Raw genomic sequence first — 14976 nt, 5'->3', positions numbered from 1 at the left:
CCAAGGGATTTGCATTGGGTTTTATTTGTGGGTTTCTCCACGATTACATAATTGCAACTGGTAGGTTGATGTGCTAATTCTTTTAAAGTTCTACGAGCTCTTCTTTTTTCACCAAAATTCTGTCTGTTATTTAACTGTCAATATTGTTCTGTTGTTTTTATTCATTGATTTTTTCAAAATTCACGATTGGTGCTACACTTTTGTCGTCATCTTCCATGGAAACTTTTGTTTATTCTACTACACCTTGGCCAATCCCCCCGCGTGGGCATGTGCCATATATACCTGGGGTGAAGAAGAAGAAAGGAAAGGGACACCGCTGGACTGGTGTAGTTTTTGAGGCACCGCTCCGCAACCTTACACTCCTCTGCAGACCGCGACGCATCACATCCTCGCCACCTGCTGGCGAAGAGCTGTTTGTTCACTCCCACCATCATAATAGGCCAGTTACTCGGTTAAGTAGCTAGGTTTCTCCACCGCGTGTAAGGCCACTAACGCGTAACCACTCATGCGCACCACGCAAATGCGTCACGTTCTGGCTAACGCGATGGTTCCGAAGCAGTTCCATACACCACTGCCGTCAACGCGCGGACCACGTGACAGCCCCCCCCCCCCCTCTCTCAACCTAGTGCAGCAACCGAACGATGACAAGACAACGCAGTTTAAACGTAAAGAGTTGACTTGCATTCTCTTTTGATGGCTCCATCGTTTAACTTAGCATTTTCTAAGAAACCACCAGCAGTACGTGAGTATTGATGGCCAGGAGTCCGAAATAAAAGAAACCATTTAGGGGTGCCACACGGCTCTGTCCTGGGGCCGCTTTTATTCTTAGTTTACCATCAATGACTTGAGAGCACACTGCCCCCCGTTATAGCTAGACTATACGCGGATGACTGCGTCATCAATTAGGAAGTGAAGTCTGCAGACGGTCAAGTAGGGTTAAACGAATGTTTATCCACCATTGACAAATCGTGCTCGCGTTGGCAAATGTCCTTAAACCACAGCAAAACGGCTGTTATGTCCATAACACAAAAACGTCAGCCCTGAGATTTTTCATGCACCGCTCACGGAAATCCGCTAAGCCGAGTAACTGAGTATAAATACCTAGGCCTCACAGTAACCTCAAGTCATGTGACATGGACAGCAAATGTAAACTCAGTGGTAGGTAAAGCTAATAAAAGACTAGGTTACATCAGGCGAATGCTTAAACACGCCTCTCTTCAGACAAAGCTATGTGCGCACAAGGCCTTGGTCCTTCCTATATTGGAATATGCAGCATTAGGATGATTCATCGCGAAAAACCCGTCATATGACGTGCGACAGGTGAAATTTTCGAAGAACTGATTAAAACATTCCTTCTTTCCATCTGCAGCACGACACAGGAATAGATTTCCAGAAAATGTTGTCATATCCCCAAATAACGAACAATTTCGGTCCCGTGTTGAAATGTAAAAAAAATACAAGCTAATGATGTTGTTATCGTGTAACTATAACTCATGCCGTCGGTGTGTGTGTGTGTGCGCGCGTGTGTGCGTGCGTGCGTGCGTGCGTGTGCGCGTGTGCGCGTGAGTGCGTGTGCGTGCGTGCGTGCGCGTGAGTGCGTGTGCGTGCGTGCGTGCGCGCGTGTGTGCGCGCGCGCGTACTGATTGCGCTTTGCTCAGAACACTGCAGCACACCGGATGTCAGATGTACGGCTTTGTGTATTTTGACACGTCGCTTGTTTCAACGCCCACCCAAGTCTGGCTCAGAGTTAAGGCCGATATTATGAATAAATAAATAAACTGCTGTTACTCGTTTAATGGCGATAGCGCTTTCTTGTATAACACTGCAGCTCCAAGTACCATTTTTACACGTTAATTACCGGTAAACCGGCTAATCCTGCCGACAGACAGGCCAAGGGAAACTTTTTGACCGCACAAGCGACTTTTGACGGCACAGGAAGAGCACATTATATCACCGAAGGAAAGTAACTCACCCGTACACAAAATATTTCGCCGAAAGAAAACCATAAACTGCGTTCTGAAATAAACACCAAAAAAACGTCCGCCGATTTCCAAAAAATATAAAAGCCAAAAACTCCAACCCCTGGCTACAATACACGCGGTTTACCGCCAAGATAAGAACACAGGTGTCCCGCACTTTCGCTGGTGAAACTATGCCTGAAATACACCAACTCGCCCACACGGTTACCTTGTAAACGCCAAGCTTTTGGGCGTTAAACCCCGCCTGATGGGTCCTTCGGTGTCCCAACGTACATAGCGAACGGGCGTGTTCGCACTTCGCATTCGTGTGTTCCTGTGTGCCGTATAGTTAAAAAAAAACGCTAATCATCCAAACACCGATCGGTTAATCGAATACGAACAAAACAGCAAGCATCCCTGTGCACAGGCGTTTGGCACTGTCGAAAAACAGCCTCGCATGCACTATAGTCTCCCCTTATATCATAAAGCGCGCAGATCTGACGTGTGTGTGTGCGCGCGCGCCCGACAACCGCGAAGCCTCCCGCGCGACCCGAAATCGGCAGCAATCAATGAAGCCTCGCAGGGGCGGCGGCAGCTGAGACTGCACAAATCGCGTGCACACGTACACAGCTGCTGCAGAAAACAGCGCTGTGAGGCAGATACAGGCGCAGCACGCTGTACACCTGCATAGCAACAAATACACGGCGTCGCGTGGCACTTCGCCGGCGAACTTTACAACTTCCCGCCCTTACTTCACTTTCCGGAGCATCTAAAACTGGATCCACCAATCAGAATTCAAACGCTATTGACCGGCCGCTGATGCAGATCACCAGAAGGCGAAACGAGGGCGCATACTTAGAATGATCCATTAAGCAATATATTTTCCTCGTTACTGAACAACAAATGAGTGATCATTTATACAGTAAATTTGCAAAAAGAAAGAAACAGTTTAAAAAAAGGACCACTCCCCAGCGATTTCGTATCGCAGTACTTGCAAGTTATCGAATTAAAGGTAAACCAGTATTGTCGGAGGTGATCAGAGCGGGCAGGAATGCATTAATTAATATCACGCTTGTGCAACAAAACGAAATTACTTCAATGCACTTGGGTTTGGTTTGGTCTATGTGGGTTTAACGTCCCAAAGCGACTCAGGCTATGAGGGACGCCGTAGTGAAGGGCTCCGGTAATTTCGACCACCTGGGGTTCTTTTACGTGCACTAACATCGCACAGTACACGGGCCTCTAGAATTTCGCCTCCATCGAAATTCGACCGCCGCGGCCGGGATCGAACCCACGTCTTTCGGGCCGGCAGCTGAGCGCCATAACCACTCAGCCACCGCGGCGGCGGCTTCAATGCACTTGAGATCAACGAAGAGCTTTAACTAAAAAGTCGTAGAATGCTAAACAAAACAACTAACGGCGCAATTTGTGAAACAACAGTTTTGTGCTATTTTATTTTCACTATTCATGCTTTGGAAGGGAAGAGCCCAAAACAATGTAGACGCACAAGCGCACTGTAACGCGAATGTGTCAGAGGCCAGTGGAAAGGAAAAAGGTTTAGCATACCACGCGCACTGGCGGTTGAGATGGTGGCGATGGCAGTGGCGGTGCGCGCTATGGTAAATGTCTCTGATGTGGCGAATGTGGCGCGCGGCGTATTCGTGTGCCTTGGCCAGATCGCAAAAAAACGCATGAGCAATAAATAGACGTACGACTGCCGAAATTGCGCCGTTTATGCTTACATCATCCCCCCCACCCACCCCTAAACAGATACTGCCGAACACTACAAAACCCGATCCCGACAACGCAACTGTTGCTATGAAGCAGCCACACAGTATACTACACGCAACATTCGCGAGAGCTCAATAAGTACAGTCGTCGCCAAATTTCAGTGGAACATTTCCGTACGGGGCATGCGCAGGAAAGACACAATTAAGGGCCAATCTACGCATGCAAGTAAAGCTCTTATCTGCAACTCCTGCGGCGGAACACGGATCTTTCCTCCGTCACTGGACAGAAATACGCACTTTAACTCCGTATTTTCTAAAATGACAAATAGTTCAGTTTTTTTTTTTTCGCGTAAGCAGACTCCGTAAATTTACGGACGTTATAGTGGTAAGCTGTAACACGCTCACACCCACCCGCTTTGCAGGTCTATGCGGACCTATAATTATGTGCAAGCGTTCCTTCTAGAAAATACATAGGTTGCAGGGCGCTGCTCGAGAACTTTGGGTCGACGCCGACTGCACAACTAGCAAACTGCCACACAACAAACTGGTGGCACGAATGAATTCGTCAAGCCTGAACAAATCACATTCAAAGTACTTCTTCGATTTCCCTAAATCATTTGCATCAAATGTTCCTCCGAGACGGCATTTTCTTTATTCTATTTTTCTCAATGTATTTCTTTGCGTGCGCCCAAAAACGAATTGCTTTTAAGCGTTACGAAACAAATTTTCGAAAACCTGCTCACGAGCAGCACACAAAGGACACTGCTGCTAGAATAAGTGACTTTTTCGAGAAGAAAATAATGAAACACGATGGCCCCACGAACGAATTTCGCCCTTCTCAAGTACGATAAGATGGCGACGGTATACATAATAACTGTTGCTCGACTGCTCTTCACGTCGGCAGGTTTGCGTTTCGTCAGAGACGTGCACGTTCAAACAAAAAAACCTTACACGTGGCCGCTGCGAACCGCGAGACGTTTTTCATCGCCTTCGTACACCGCGAAAAACCGAAGTTTGCAGTGCGACTCGCGAGAGGTCGCGTTACCTCATTATGGATGTAACAAAACACGGACGCTTGAAACTATACTGGATAAGAATAAATTCCAACGACATATGCGCAGCTGTTTTTCAGGTTTGATGAGAATTGCCGAGTCATTGAATTTCATCATTAACATACCCCCCAACCCACGGTTTCCACTATAGCTGCTGCACAATCACTAGAATGTTGCAGCTACACAGGCTATATACGCCATGGCATATATTCTATTCCGATTACACTCGACTGGAAATGTCAACGGGCGCTACACCGGGGGCTGAATCACGGATTTCAATAGCATATTAAAGAGGAAAGGAAGACACAGAGAGGGACGGAGACGCTGGTACGACAGCAGCGAATAACAGGAAAGCGCGGCACGGGCCGACCTCTCGTCTCGTATTAATTTCGATAGCAGGAGCACGTGGCCGCTATTTGCTGCAGCTGGGGCCATATTTATACATAGAGAGTGCCGGCTGTTCGCATTAATTCACGCCGCACATGCATCACGTCGGATGGTTCGGCGCAGAACAATGTAAAAACAGCGATTTACGGATTTTCTTGTCGCGATGCGCTACAGCTCTTCGTGATTTAATCTTTTCCGCCGTTCCGCCAACGTCCCTGCTTCGATCGACATCGCAACAGGCCTAGAGGTATAATAATAATAATAATAATAATAATAATAATAATAATAATAATAATAATAATAATAATAATAATAATAATAATAATAATAATAATAATAATAATAATAATAATAATAATAATAATTTGTTTTGGGGGAAAGGCAATAACCCAGTATCTGTCTCATATATCATTGGACACCTGAACCGCGCCGTATACAAACTGAGAGGGACACTTAAGCTCCGCCTTCAAGATATGGCGCGATAATGTTAATGATTGTACGCCCATATATGGCGGAATTTGTCATTCTCTACTCCACATTCGTAGATCGCTGGGAGTCCTCATACCACTCCTGGCGCAGTGGTGCAGCGGTTAAGCGATGCGCAACTGCACCACGACGACAGGTGCTGCTACCGGTGGGGCTTGTGTGACCTCAGGCTGCTCTTCTCGCACAACCTCTCAATAGCAATCATTAATTTGACTGCCATCTTCCACGGTGGGCAGTTTGCTCAGAACCCGGTAGGCAGGTTGTGATGACTCCACAAGTTCACGTGACCAACGTGGCCCACCTGCCACCTAGGTTGCTTCTCTTTTTTTTTTTTTTCACTCACGGCCAACGACGCCGACGAAGAAGCCGGCTTTCCTGCGACACGGGACCCTGAACGCTTTCGCGTTAAAAGCACCAGCTGCGTAACGCTCCGGACGTCCACGGCCGGTTCAGTGAAGAAACGAATGTACCGGACCAGGGGCGCTATTTTGTACCGATCATTTTTAGGATTCATTCTTTGCACTTAATTCTGCCAGCGGTAGTTGCTACTTGTGACGTCATGACTGACACTTTACCAAGCGGCGTCATTCGCCGGCTCCGCTATCGAAGGCGGGGCTTGCTATACAGGCGGGAGAGCGAGAGAATGAACCACGGGAAGAACGTTCACAAAATACGGTCCCCGGGTCCTTGGTCTTTTCATAGCTTTACTGGTCATGAACTGCTTCCCCAAAAGTTCCACGGAGACAGAGCCACCCGCTGCGAGAGGCGCCAGCGTCGACGATGGGGCAGCAAACTGCCGTTCTGCCATGAAACAATCCTTGCACATGGGGAAATAATGCTTCATTAATAGGAGTGCCACGAAGGATGCGCTATTTCATTAAAGCTAAGCGCGGAGTCTGAAATATATTTACGGATTTACTTCTTAAATAGAAAATCAGTCATTTACGCACACGCTCCGCGTTTTCATGTAGTGCTTTAACGCGTGCACTACATGCCAATAAACTCAACAGATTAACACAGCGGAGACGAACCGGTTTAACGGATGCCGACTGCGCATGCGCAGTGGTCGAGGCGGTGCCAGGCGGCGCCACTGAGCGCGGGCAGTCGGTGTCCGGTGCACCAGTATACGTCTGCTTTTCCCCTTCAAAGGGCCCCCCTTCCAGACAATGGCGTCGGTCCATTCCCATCAACCTGCTAGCGTGACAATGCAGGGAGTGGTCGATGAAAGCGATAATACCTCCCTATGTGGCGGGGGACAGTCTCTTCCCTGCACTGTCCACCGCTCCCTGCATTGTGACCCTAGCAGGTTGATGAGCATCGGCCGACGCTATTGGCCGGAAGAGGGGGAAGGGGGCTTTTGGAGGGGAAAATTCGCTTCGTTCTTGAGTTGTATCCGACTACAGTATGTCTCCGGTATGCTAAAAGCCTCATGTCAGTGCCGAAGCTATGCACGCACTGAATGGTGCCTATCTCTCCTAACGGTAGGCTGAACCCTCCAATGGACAGGGTGCCGCGAAGCGGCCCTCGCATTGCATTACACAGCCGTTTAATGCCCAGTGGGAAAGTATCCAGAGACCAAGCTTGGTGCGGCGTTGGCGACATCCCTGCTGCGCCATATGAGTGGTAGGTGTCAGCCACCTCCCCACAGTGTCTGCACCTGCCAGTGAAAGCGGGATCGAAGTGTTTTGGTACTGCCGGGCACAGCATTGTGTTCGTGAATAATCGGAGTAGAACGCGTTCGTTTGCTTGGTTTGGGCTTGCCAGCGCAACTCAACTTTCTCCCCCCACCCCAACCCTACCAGAGAGGAATGGGAGGCGGCCCTGCTTGGCTGTTCGGACCTTCAGTCCCAGAAGGCTTTGGCCAAGAGGGCTAAGCTGGCGGCTTCGACCAATGGGGTCCCGGAATAAGGACTCCACCCATTGCGGCGCTCTTTAAAGAGCCTCACCTCTTTCATTAACTAAAGGCTTTTCACCACCACCACCATACGAGTGTCTGATAGGCACTAAGGCGCAGACACTGGGACCTGCTGGCGGCTGACTGGAAATCCCGCAGTGTGCATGAGCTGCGTCTCCAGTGCGCATCGCAAGTCAGTGGGGCAGGATGCAGCTTGCTAAAACGCCCACGACTGCTGCGGCGTGCGTTACGATACCGGCCATGTGGCGGGAAACGCGCCTTGAACTCAATGCTGGTCAAACAGCACGGCCCCAGCTGCTGGCACGCGAGGATGCATGCGACGCTTTTATCGCCCGCCCGTCGACGCGGTCCCGCAAATGGGCGCTTCGACAGCAGGTGCGCTAAAGGACGCGCCAAGGAAGCGACGAAACACGAAAGAGGTCTATAGTATCGATATTCATGAGTGCGTGCTGTTGGCCGAGTCGGTCATAGGTACATGGTTAAGCAAGGGTACACAGCAGAGAAAAAGAACACAGACGAGGAAATGACAAGGACGGGCGCAGACTAGCGACTGGGTTTGTTCAGAGCATGGGCACTTATATCATCATGTCTTCCAAAACATTTCTTGCGCGCACGCTAGAAGCCTGCTTTTCTTGTAGAAAGATGTGTCGTAGTGGAGGGCCCCGGAATAATTTCAACCACCTGGGAATCTTTAACGTGCACTGACATCGCAAAGCACACGGGCGCCTTACCGTTTTTATGGGGGCAAAACGCTAAGGCGCCCGTGTGCTATGCGATATCAGTGTACGTTATAGATCCCCAGGTGGTCGAAATTAATCCGGAGCCCTCCACTACGGCACCTCTTCCTTCCTTTCTTCTTTCACTCCCTCCTTTATCCCTCCCCTTACGGCGCGGTTCAGGTGTCCAACGATGTATGAGACAGATACTGCGCCATTTCCTTTCCCCAAAAACCAATTTCCGAAGTTCCCGGGTTCGAACCCGACCGCGGCGGCTGCGTTTTTATGGAGGCAAAACGCTAAGGCGCCCGTGTGCTGTGCGATGTCAGTGCACGTTAAAGATCCCCAGATGGTCGAAATTATTCCAGAGCCCTCCACTACGGCACCTCTTTTTTCATTTCTTTCACTCCCTCCTTTACCCCTTCCCTTACGGCGCGGTTCAGGTGTCCGCCGATATATGAGACAGATACTGCGCCATTTCCTTTCCCCAAAAACCAATTATTATTATTATTATTAACCAACTTTATCAAGGTGTCGCTGACACAATCATCCTTGTTCTTAATGAAGAAAACCTCACCAAGCTCACGTGCGATCTGGTCACTATCAGGCCTCAAAATTGTGGTTCTTCCCAGCAAAGGCGGGCACGGATTATCGTGGGTATAGTGAAAGGGCATGCGCCACCGTGGAACGGCAAATTGGACACTTCTCCGGTCTTTATCGAAGGCTGGCGCTCCCTTAGTCGTTCGTCTAAACAGCGGCCGGTTTGGCCGATGTAAACTTTCCCGCAGGTCGGAGGGATTTCGTATACAACCCCGACCGAGCACCTGACGAACTGGGTGGCGCGGCGCTTCGTGTTGTCTCGCGCGCGCCTTTCGCCGGACACGAACCGGGGGCACAGTGAGGCCAACTTGGGCGGGGCAGGAAATACCGCCGGCACACCGTAGCGATTGGCTACGTTCTTCATGTTGCGGGACACCCCATTAATATAGGGGACAAACGAGGGTCTGAGTTCTTCCCGACCGCCAACTTCCCGGGGTGCTCGGAACTTCAATCTCCGCAGGAGCTTCTCCGCCACTGCCACCATGACTGAAATAGGGAAACCAGCTTCCAGCAACCTACCAACCTGATTATTGAGGCTGTCATGTACCAGGTTAACACACGGTCCACCTTTTAGGCCCAGCACGCGCAATAAATTCGCATAGACGGTGGCGCCGCCTTTCCCTCTAGGTAATCATTGCGAAATACGCTACAGACCAACGAACTGCCCTGTGGCATTCCTCGCACCTTCAGTCCCTCAAGTGCTTTTAAAGCGTGAAATGCTATTTTAGTTCCCGTTCTCGGCAAATTGAGGCGAACACCGTCCGGAGGCCACGGTGAACCTGAGGTGAAACATGACGCGGAACGTTGCGGAACTTTCAATCCCAAAAGATTTCACCTGGGCGCACGCTGAAGGAACCGACGCTCCGCGAACGGAAGCGTGCCGCGCGGGCCTTCGAAGGTTCTTTATAATGGCGAAGACCACCTCGAGGTCCGGGTTTATTACTGCTAATTACCACAGATGACAAGCAAAGAAACCCGACGCGCGCCGCAATCCAGGAAGGCGAAGAGACCGGAGAGATGCCGCCACGCCGCTGACGCTGCTGCTGGGGGGCTAGGAGCGATAACCGGAAGTTGCAAAATAAACGTCAGCGGATGACGTATTCAGGGGCGAGGCCCAATCCCAAAGCTGTTTTCTTTATTTTTTCTGGTGCTCCTCGTGTACGAGGTGAGGGGGGAGAGGAGGAGCGTAATTTTTAATAGTCTATATCTTCGCTGTTGTTGATGCTAGATCAAAAATTCTTGCACTGGGGTGAAGAGTGATCGAATGCCTATCTCTCATCATCTGTTTTACGTAATCTCAATTTATTTATTGCATAGTCCCCTTAAGCACGTGTATCTGATCCCCGGGTCAGTCGAGAGACTCACCACGTATTCGAGTGCCCCGGGCGGCGGTTGGGTGGGTGTCCGGCTCAGCTGCTTGCGGCCAGTCCCCCCGGAGGTGATCTCCGACGCCGCCGCAGAGGTGGTGGTGGTTGGGGGCGCAGACTGGGGCGCCGGCGGAAGCGGAGATGACGGCGCGGCCCCTCCTCCTCCGCCCTTGCCCGCCCCGGGCGACGTGGTCGGCCGGCGGCGCGGGTCCGTGGACGGTCCCCCGTGCGTCGCGGTGGCTGCCGCCGCGGCCAGCGGACCCAGCAGGGGCTCGAGGGGACCCCCGGCATGGCGGCCCGCGCGGCCCCCGGCTTCGTCCTTCTTGCTCGTGTCCAGCACAAGCTCCAGGGGGTTCACGTAGCCGTGGCAGTCCACCGACTGCGTCTTGTTGCTGCGCACAAAGGGAACAGAGAAGGCGGCTGAGCGAGACGCGCTGCAGTGCAAAGACTTTCCCGCGCTTTGCGCGGTATTTAAACGACCTGCACTTTCCGTCACGGACCCAGTATCGGTTCGCCGCCACAGGGCTGACTAAGAGACGCAGATCAGCTGACCGGCAATAATAATAGTAACAATTGGTTTTAGGAGGGAAAGGAAATGGCGCAGTATCTGTCTCATATATCGTTGGACACCTGAACCGCGCCGTAAGGGAAGGGATAAAGGAGGGAGTGAAAGAAGAAAGGAAGAAAGAGGTGCCGTAGTGGAGGGCTCCGGATTAATTTCGACCACCTCAGCTGACCGGCAAGCAACTTACAACCGGTTCGGAAGCGTGGCGCCCACGCTGAGGCGATTGCAGGCCGTCCGTACAAGACACGCACAAAAGAACAACTCAAAGACAGGTGTATCACACCATGCCCCGGCCCTCTGCTTATGAGTGGCTACATGCAGAGGTGGGCAACCTCATGAGGTTTCGACCTCATGAGGTCGACCTTAAAATGACCTCAACCTCACGTCGTGAGGTGAGGAATTGAGGTGAGGTCGGCAACGGCTCGAAATTTCGTAAGGCCAGCAAATCAGACCTCAACCTCACGCGTGAGTTTGGGGTTGAGTGAGCTCGTCATCAGTGAGGTCGAAATTCTGAGGTAGAGACTTTTTGCAGTTGCCACGTCTTACTCCAACGAGTGCCGCTTCCGAAGCGGAGTTGCAGAGCATCACCGCAGTGTTCATGCAATGACGCTTGGTGTTCTGTTTCCCTCCCCTGTTTGGACAACCGGATGCCACAGTTCCCTCTTAGCTTCCGGTGCTGCGCTGTAATGTCCGTTCAGTCCGAGCCTACAGGAAGACGCACCCCTCTGGTCTTCCCGGAGGGAGTGTTCCTGTCACAGCACGCAACTCTCCGTCCCCATTGCCCCGCTGGCGTAGCACCCGTAGCTGCCTGTCGGTCGGCTCAAACTCCCGGGAGCGCGCAAAGCACGTAACTCACGTTGACCAGCGGTAGCTTTGTCTGATGCCGCAAACAAATAAGTTCAGTCCAACAAGCACGCAATAAGTTCGTCGCAGCGCGGATAGCCCCAAGCAAGACCTCTTCGTGTTCATGCTCGTTGCCGGCGCTGACGTCATGGGTCTTGCCTTGCAGTCGAATAAAGGGAATCCTGCTGTACATTACAAGCTGACTTAACAGAAGCTGGATTAGTCGGCACCGGCGAGAGAATGTGATTCAGGTGGTTCCTAACAAGGACACCTGCTAATTTTATTTAAAAAGCACGAAGCCAGAAAAACCTGTATAACACCGTCGAAGCTTTTGATCGGTGACTTCCCCTTTCGAATCTTACTCATTCTGTACATTCTCGTTCCGTAATGCAAGGAGATGCAAGTATTATTTCACTTTTTTATCCTTCCGAATAACCTCTCTTTGGTCTGCTGTTCCTTGTTCCTTCACGCAAAATCGCTTATTATGCTGGAACAGCGCAACACGAGGCGAACGCGCCAGCATAGCGGTGTTACAGCGGCGAAAAAATGCTAAACTATAATGAATGTATAGCTGATTTCTTTCTTTTTTTAATGAAGATGTGTGAATGGAACTGATTACATGCTCGCGCTGTTCTGCTGAGTCGCTCTTTTAAGCCTTCTAATATGACGTTTAATGGGGCGCACTGTTGTTCGCTTCTGCTTTTAGTGTGCTATTTTTGTTTGTATGTTTCTAATCATTCTACTTTATTTTATTTTCTCGTGTGGGATCAGTTAGGTTGACGGCCTGCCTTACAGACGACCAGGCACTACATGTTATCTTTCCTTTAACTATTTAGCAGAGACCCATCGGTCACTTTAAACGGCTTCGCAGAATGCTTGCGCGGTGCTCGTGGGTAAAAAACGTCGAGGATGCTGGCGTATAGACTGGTTGACGAAATGGTACCCAGAATTCTGTTGAGACGTATGACTATTTAGGCGGTTTTTTTTTTTTCCCGGGGTGGTGAGGGGGGTCGGAAAAAGATTTCGCTGCGGGGAAATTTGAGCGGAGAGCCGTGGTGCTCGTGACACAGAGAGCGGTTCACGCTGTCCACTCTAGGCCGGTTGTTTTGACCCGTGTGACTTTAATAGTTGGCACAGTGTTCGAAGAAGTAATCTAGCCCTTTCTTTCAAAATGCCGCGGGTTCACGGAGTCATCGGAGAATTCCCAGGATTTCGAAACCATTACCATCGCCACCTGGAGGGAAGTGGCGGAAACGGGGGAGGGTCGCGACCTCAAAGGAGCATCAGCATGATCACTAATTATTAGCTGCAGGTATTAATATTTTCCCGCACAATAATTGTCTTCGGTTGCTGGCTAATGTACAATATTAAATCAATATTCTGGCAACTTTTAATTTGGTAGCGGTATATCAGACTTCCCCGGGCTCATAAGGATACACTGTTAGCATCACCATCATCGCCATCGTCTCGAGAGTCAAAGGCATGTGTCGTTGCATGACCTTTGCAGTATGTCATACATGAGAACTGGCGCGTTTACCCGCTGGACTATCCGAATGTCATTAATGTGGACCGGGTTGTGGGCATTCTTTGTAATGCGTCATGCGCGCATGTATAGTCATGTGGGATCCATTTGGGTCGTGAAATGGGGGAGGAAGGGGGGTGGATGGGGGCCTGGTATGAGGAGAAATTACATCGTTGTCACGTGAGTAGGTGTGATGTCATATTACAGCGTCGTCACGTGACTAGGTTTGATGGCACATTACATCGCTGTCACGTGACCTGGTATGACGTCACACTCACACGATGTCATTAATTACACTAATTAGTCATAGCGTTACCCAATTATATTAATTATCATCAATTATGTGACGTCATTTTCGTCGCGTGACTCGTCGGCTCGTGACGTCGCATGGCGCCGTTTCTTGCGGACACTTTTTTGCGGATATGACCTTGAAAGTGAGCCATATAATGCTTTCGCACTAATAAAACAAGCCGCTCGCTTCTACACATACATAAATACTACGAGCCTCTGTTGGTGTAGTAGAGTCGCAGCATGTTAAGTGTTTTCGAAGGCAGCATACAGATGACTGAAAAGAGCACCCTCGCTATGCCGGATAGAGCTAGAAAATCGAAATATACTGATATGCGTCTGCATAACAGTCGCATTGGAAAGTACATCGACGACCAGTTTCTGATATTCGGTAAGTATTCTCAAGCCTGAAAAGAGTATCGTGAATACCTCCCCCCACCCCCCTCCCAATTTCTGGTAGGGCTCTGTTTCGTAATTGCCGGTTCGTGCGGTGAATGAGCGAGAGGCTTCCAATACGAACAAGTATACACGAAGCAGGTTGCCAAATATTGACACATACAAATTACTCACCGACGTACTGGCGGTAACGGCGTATGGGACACCCCTGCCCGCAGGCCATATACTCTGAGGGTTCATCACATATAAGTTTCTCCTATTGCGTGCACATCAATGGTGTCTGTACATGCCTTATTAAATAATACCATCATCATTTTGGCTTTCCTGCCTCACAGGATTCTCAGAATTGTTTTTAACTGAAAAAATTTTTAGTCGATTTGTTTTGTTTTTCGTTTGTTTTCTGAGGTAGAGCAGCCGACCTCAACCTCACAATTTGAGGTTGAGGTGAGGTTGAGTGAGGTCAGCAGTGCCTCGGGAAAAGTGAGGTGCGGGCGTCTAAGGAGATCTCAATTTCAACTGATGAGGTTGAGTGAGGTCGGCAAATTCTTTGAGGTTAAGGTGAGGTCCAGATTTTTGAGGTCAAAATCCCACCTCTGGCTACATTGATCACCTGTTAACTCAGAGCACATAATCGACAACGCCCAATTTCCAGGCCCGCCTGGAAAACATTTCAAATGGACACCAAGCAGGCGACGCTAAGTGCAGGGCCTCCGAAACAATCTTTAAACGTCTCTTTTGACATGCAGCATCCCACCTGTGTTACCACGCTGATTGGTTTCTGGTTTCGAGGAAATGAAAAGGAGCAGCAACTGTGTCACTGCTCGGTGACATCAGAATCGCGTAGTGAGGGAGAAAGAGCCAGCGTAGTGGAAGGCCCCGGAATAATTTCGACCACCCAGAAAGACTTAAAGTGTAATAACATCGCGCCGCGCACGGAAGCCTTTTGCGCTTCGCCTCCATCGAACGCGGTCGCCGCGCCGGAATTAAACCCGCGACCTCGGGGCTAAGCATCCGAAGTTGCCACGCACTCGCACCGCACCCGCACGCGCTCGCACCGACTGACGAAATTGGGAAACTGAAACCAAATTTCTAACATAAGCACAGTTCAGTGGCGTATACCAGACGGCGCTAACATCCCTGCCACCGACTAC

At 50.2% G+C, this 14976-nt stretch overlaps 1 protein-coding gene across 6 annotated transcripts in view; it reads right to left on the bottom strand.

Moving 5' to 3' along the window:
• Positions 1-14976, bottom strand: part of mtd (TLD domain-containing protein mustard) — a 199633-nt gene that overhangs the window by 38380 nt on the left and 146277 nt on the right. For all 6 annotated transcript variants that reach the window (XM_077661812.1, XM_077661815.1, XM_077661817.1 and 3 more), the window contains exon 2: positions 10210-10603. In XM_077661812.1, coding sequence (XP_077517938.1) covers positions 10210-10603 — 394 coding nt within the window. The remainder of the gene's footprint in view (positions 1-10209; positions 10604-14976) is intronic.

The sequence above is a fragment of the Amblyomma americanum genome, chromosome 4 (assembly GCF_052857255.1).
Source record: "Amblyomma americanum isolate KBUSLIRL-KWMA chromosome 4, ASM5285725v1, whole genome shotgun sequence".
Classification (NCBI taxonomy): Eukaryota; Metazoa; Arthropoda; class Arachnida; order Ixodida; family Ixodidae; genus Amblyomma; species Amblyomma americanum.
The sequence above is the reverse complement of the archived record's forward strand: the minus strand, read 5'-3'. Positions and strand labels throughout refer to the sequence as shown.